This window comes from Alligator sinensis, unplaced genomic scaffold (genome assembly GCF_000455745.1).
Source record: "Alligator sinensis unplaced genomic scaffold, ASM45574v1 scaffold966_1, whole genome shotgun sequence".
In the NCBI taxonomy this organism is placed as follows: domain Eukaryota; kingdom Metazoa; phylum Chordata; order Crocodylia; family Alligatoridae; genus Alligator; species Alligator sinensis.
The window spans coordinates 1,041,357-1,047,527 of record NW_005842161.1 but is presented as its reverse complement, the minus strand read 5'-3'; the positions used below and the strand labels follow the sequence as shown (position 1 = coordinate 1,047,527).

At 41.0% G+C, this 6,171-nt stretch overlaps 1 protein-coding gene across 2 annotated transcripts in view; it reads left to right on the top strand.

Annotated features, from left to right (window-relative positions):
* Positions 1 to 5,581, top strand: part of RUNX1 (runt related transcription factor 1) — a 229,481-nt gene extending 223,900 nt beyond the window's left edge. For both annotated transcript variants that reach the window (XM_025206534.1, XM_006025705.3), the window contains one exon: positions 2,524 to 5,581. In XM_025206534.1, coding sequence (XP_025062319.1) covers positions 2,524 to 3,017 — 494 coding nt within the window. In that variant the 3' untranslated portion in view covers positions 3,018 to 5,581. The remainder of the gene's footprint in view (positions 1 to 2,523) is intronic.
* The last annotated feature ends 590 nt before the right edge of the window (positions 5,582 to 6,171 follow it).

Sequence of the window (6,171 nt, the reverse complement as noted above, 5' to 3'; positions counted from 1 at the left end):
GTCACACTGCTGACTCATGTTCATCTTGGAGTCCACTAGGACTCCAAGATCCCTTTCCACTTCCGTGCCACCCAGCAGGTCATTTTCTAGGCAGTAGGTGTGCTGGACATTTTTCCTCCCTAGGTGCAGCACTTTGCATTTCTCCTTGTTGAACTGCATTCTGTTGTTTTCTGCCCACTTGTCTAACCTGTGCAAGTCTGCTTGCAGCTGTTCCCTGCCCCCCAGTGTGTCCACTTCTTCCCATAGCTTTGTGTCATCTGCAAACTTGGACAGAGTACATTTCATTCCCTCGTCCAAGTCGCTGATGAAGATATTAAAGAGTATCGGTCCAAGGACCGAGCCCTGCGGGACCCCACTGCCCACACCCTTCCAGGTCGAAACCGACCCATCCACCATGACTCTCTGGGTGCGACCCTGCTGCCTCTCTACAACCCCAGTGAGAGACTTGTCGTGCCCCTCACTTAGGAACACTGAGGCAAAGAACTCGTTGAGGAGTTCAGCCTTGTCCCCCCTGTCCGTCACCAATTGCTTCTGCCCATTTAGCAGGGGTCCTATTCCTCCCTGGGCCTTCCTTTTACTCCCTATATATCTAAAAAACAATTTCTTGTCCTTTACTTGGGATGCCATCCTCAGCTCCATGGTAGCTTTGGCCCGTCTAACTGCTTCCCTACAAGTGCGAGCAGAGGAGGTATATTCGTCTTTGGTGATTTCTCCCTGTTTCCACTTTCTATGTGCTCCCCTTTTGGCCCTTAGGCTGCCCTGGATTTCTCTGGTCAGCCAAGGAAGCCTCCTGGCCCCTTTCCCTCTTTTTCCTCGCATCGGGATCGTCTTGCTTTGTGCTCGAAGGATCATTTCCTTAAGGCACAGCCACCCTTCTTGGGCTCCCATCACTTCAAAACTCCTACTCTGCAGTGCGTCCTTGACTAATCGCCTGAGTCCATTGAAATCAGCTTTCCTAAAGTCTAGCACTTTCACCCTACTAGTTACCTTACCCACTCGACTTCCAGGGAGACCCATTTCTTCCTGGGGAAGACAGTGGTGATGAGAGGACTGAAAATCTGGTTTCTAAACAGAAGCTTGCACCTCTGCCTTCACTCCAGAGTAACCCCTGCCATTGCATAGTATTGTGTAATGCAATTTAAAACTGAAATGTGGTACAGCGTATGGGAAGGAAACATTCAGGTGTCTGTTGATCTTGTTAAATAAAAAGGCAGCCCGACAGGCTCAGAAATGAAGCCTGTAGCATGCGTCAGAGTTCTTCTGTGGAACTTTTAGAAATTCATCAAAGAGATCTGGCTGAGTGGCTGACAAGCTTTCAGAACCAGACACTGCTGTACGTCTGCTGCGCCTTTTAATCCAGTCACAGCAGACTGCTTTGTTTTTCCTTCTTCCACTTACTAATGCTTCCTCCTGCACACATACTCCTTTCATACAGACTCCACACCTTGTCTGGAAGGAGCAGTCTTCTGAGAAGGTTTTTTTTATTATTATTATTGTTGTTATTTTAATAATATATAGCTGCCAACTCAAGGGACGGACAAGTTCCATTAATCTGAGTCATGATGAAGAACCTTTTAAAGAGGCCATTATCTGCTCAGGTTGTTTAATCCCTTTGCAGACAGCAGGGAACTGGCGGGAGCTGGGCCTACTTCCATCAGCCTCAGACGTAAGGGAGCAAAATGTAGCTGTCATATCAGATTTTGAAGTCAACCAGTTGTGAAACATTTTCCTCAAAAAATCTGCACTTTTTTTTTAATCTCCAAGTGTCCTGCTTTGAAACAAAGTAACCACTGGAGTCATTGTATTTTACTGTTTAAGGCCAGACTATTCAGAGCTTTAGAGAGATTTTGGAAGCCCATATTAGGATACCTCAAAGGGACCTGCTTTTTGTTGGCTTTAGTAATGGAGAGAAAATGTGGACCAATAATAGTAACAATAAGTGCCAACAGTATGCTAAGTACATGCATGTGCATATACACGTAAAGACAGTCCCTACCATGTGGATCTTCCAGCCCAAGAGGCAACAAATAGAGCAGGATGTAACAAAGGGCTAAGCATTGGACGTGGTATCTGTCTTTGCTAGGTTCTGGGTGAATCACTTACCTCAGTTTCCCCAGTGCTAAACTGGGGATAGTGTTACGACTTCAAAAGGGCATAGCTCCAATTATTTAGTTCATGTTCATGGTATGCTTTGAAGATGCTGATTCGTGTATATACTGTAAATGCTGTAAGAACCGACAAATCCAAAACCAGGGACAGGGGGAAGCTCTGGCAGACCATTTTAAGTTTCCACTTCCCTGAAATAAATCCAGTGACCACAATGTTACCAGTACCCTATTGCTGATCTGGTGAAGGAAAACATTTATCTTTTGTAGCATTTACAAATGAGAGTGCTTTTTTTGGTTCATTATTGTAAGCTCTCTAGGTATTGTTTACACCCCTGAAATAAACAACTCCTAAAGGGTTATGAAATTTTTTTTCCAATTTGAATTTTGATTTTATCTTTCTTGTCTCAAAAACCAGGTGCTTCTGACCTGACGGCATTCAGTGACCCCAGGGTAGGAATTGATCGCCCCTTCTCCACACTTCCTTCAATTTCTGATCCTCGTATGCACTACCCAGGAGCATTCACCTACACCCCAACGCCTGTCAGTTCAGGAATAGGAATCGGTATGTCTGCCATGTCCACTGCCACGAGATACCACACTTATCTCCCTCCTCCCTATCCTGGTTCTTCTCAGGCTCAAGGAAGCCCATTTCAGACCAGCTCGCCTTCTTACCATCTCTATTACGGAACATCAGCAGGGTCATACCAGTTCTCCATGATCTCTGGGGGGGACCGGTCACCCCCACGTATCCACCCTCCATGTACCAATGCTTCCACGGGATCTACGCTCCTCAACCCCAACCTTCCAAACCAAAGCGATGTCGTAGAGGCAGAAGGAAGTCACAGTAACTCCCCTACTAACATGGCTACCACAGCAAGACTAGAGGAAGCAGTATGGCGACCATATTGAATGAATTATAAATAGAGGTGGGCCAGGACTAAAGTGCTTTGTATCTGCTGATACCCATAGGTGTCCCATAAACACTCTTGTTGCCTGTGGGCACTGCAATGTCATTTTCAGAAGCAATTTATCTGGAAGTCAATACTTCATGGGATGTTGCCAGGGTATTAGCTAGTTAGTCTTGGTTAGTGAAGTGATGTCATTCCAAAAAAGTACCCGTTTTCCAGGGCTGAACTTCTGGAAAGGAGGACGTGTAAGTCAGTGGTCTAGAGACAGGGAGGGTTGGTAGGCAGATACCCATTTTGTTACCAGACCAGTGACTTCCAAACACCCCTGGTTTTGGAAGTCTCCAAAGCCCTAAAGAATGCTTCAGTTCACTTCTACATGTAAGACGTAAAATCTAACACAATCTTAGTGAGTTTACGTCATCATATGGACATGTTAGTTATAAGGAAGTATAGGAAGATTCCCAGAGGGAAACTGTGAATGCTTCTGTTTTAGCAATGCTGTGAATGAGAGGTTTTATATCTTGGAATTAAATTTTTTTACCAAGTTGTATATTCCAAAGAGTATGGAAGGGGTTTTTTATTATTTTTTTAGGATGCAACTCATCCTGCTTTGCATCTAATTTGTTTTATTTTTCTTTTGGCACCTTAAACATTGCAAAAAAGATTTAACTTTTTAAAAATCATGCTTTCTTCTTTCTTGCTTTGTCATCTGAAAGAATCAACCCCTTTTCAATGAGGTAATTTAACTATTTTTTTTCTTCTGGACTTTTTTTTAATGCAACGGCTACAGCCTTGGGTCATTTTCAACTACTGTATTATGATGATGAGTTCCTTATATTTATGCTTGATGTTTAGACTTTTCTTATTTGTTGATACTATTATTATTTAAAATATGCTTATATTAAAAAACAGCAAATGCCTTTTTTGGTAGCAGCCAAAGTTAAATTTATCACATTGAAAAAGGCTGGAATAATGATGGGTAATGTGACCTTTGAATTGCATAGAAATATTGTTTACATTTAGCTCCCTTTCACTTTAATCAGCCATTTAGGTGGTTAAAAACCTTTGAAAATCTGGGTCTAACTCCAACTGAAATGATTTAGGCTCCTAAATACCATTGAGGAACAAAGTCTTTGTACCCAATAGAGTATTCTTTCCCTCCCTGCTGTTCTTTCAAGGCCAAGGGTCATTTTTAAGGATCAATAATATGGAAAAGTATGATTTATGAGGTCAGTTCATCTCCCTTCAACTAAACAGCTAGTTAAGACTACATGCTACTATTGAGCCTGCCTGGCCTTCTTATTGATGTCAGCAGGAGCCATCTACTAATTCAAAGATAGAATCTAGCACACAGCTATTATTCCAAGGGTGAAAACTAGGCTCAACTGAAGTCAGTGGAGCTGATTTATGTAGAGCTGAGACTTCACCCAAATTTTGCAGGACAGTAAACTACATATGAACATATTGAAAACTTGATTAATTTAACCCATCATGAGTAAATGGACCTAAAAAGTGCTATCAAACTCAGGTGGAAAACAGAATATCGAGCAAGTCTGATGACTTCACAGCCATAACATTTCCAAAGAAAGAGGAAGAATATCTCAAACAGGAGCACAGAATATCAAATCCTGTAGAACATTTGAAATGCTTTATAATAGTATAGTATAATAGTGTGTTATGGAATTGTCACTGTTGCCCATCATTACAGCACAAACATATCAGATGTCACTGTACATTTTATGGCACTATTTTATTTGGGGGTTTGGTCTGAATACAGCTGTTGTACTACTCAAGAATTACGAACTGCTGATGTTGACATGTGTGCATTCAAAATGATCTGATTGTTATTTAATGTACCTCTTAAATTAGTGAAACACTTTCAGGTCAACTCAGAAGAGTATCTAAAAGCTGGACTTCAGATCAGTGTTTGTTTAAAAAAATTTAAAGGATTCAAATTAGAAAGATCCTTGGCTGCAGGCAGCAAAACAGCTGGACTTATTTAAAACAATTTGTTTTTTAAGTTTGGGGATTTTTTATATTGATTTAGCTTCTTTGTTTTAGGCAGATGCAGTAGCACTTTGGTATAAAAAAGTTACAAATTGAAGAATCTCAGATCAATAAGGTCATTTTCTTGCCGAAAATAGGGAATGTTTCAAATAATTTCAAAATATATGGAAAGTGTTCTCCTTTTCATGCAGTGAAATTACATAAATTTCCCTGTTACATTTGTTCTAAGAACAGACAAAGGGAAGACACTGAAAAAATATTCCTTTAAAAACTTTGCAAGGCATTTTGGAAGTAGGAAGGTTATCCTGAACTTAAATAATCATTTATGTTATGTTTCACTGTCAGTGTCTCTTGTCTTCAGTGACCACCTCCACTGATTAAACTGTAACTCTACATAGAAATAAACCTTTAAATCACATGTAGCCATTCAGGTTAAGTAATCATTTGAACAGAGAGGTAGTTAGCCATGTCTGAAGTCAGGTAGAAGGCAGCATAGATTTGCACCTTATAAACTAATCAAAGTAAGAGAGAGAGAGAGAGTTTGTGAGACACACGCACGTGCACACACACACACACACACTATATATATATATATATATATATAACTTTAGTTATCCTATAAGGTACAAATCTACCCTGCCTTCTAAATCATTTACCAGCGTCTTTTTACTCAGACCTTGTGACTGGCCCACACAAGCATGGCATGGTACAAATATCAGCACAAGATATCAGTGTGAGGAGCAGAGATAACTAGATGCTGCACTGAAGAGCAACGTGCTGCCCATTTGCCCAGTTACTCCTGCTACGAGTGCATAGCTAAACACGTTTTGTTCATGCTGAGGAGTACATTTAAATCTATGTCTCCTCAGCTGTAACTCTTCTTTACCAAAGGCCATTGTCCATCCATTCCCACTCCTTTTATACCTTACATTTTTAAGGCTAAGGGAACATGTATTGCACAACTAGTACCTCTTGGCATGTAGGATTTTGCCTAATGTTTAATCTTTCTTGTGTCAATACATACCTTCCATTTGCACTTGCAGTGACATTTAATCAGTTGAGCTTTCCACTCCCCTGTATGCCCTGTCTAAGAACATGCTGGATCAAGATTACAGTACTATTTGAGATAACCCAGCTTCTGTTGTCAA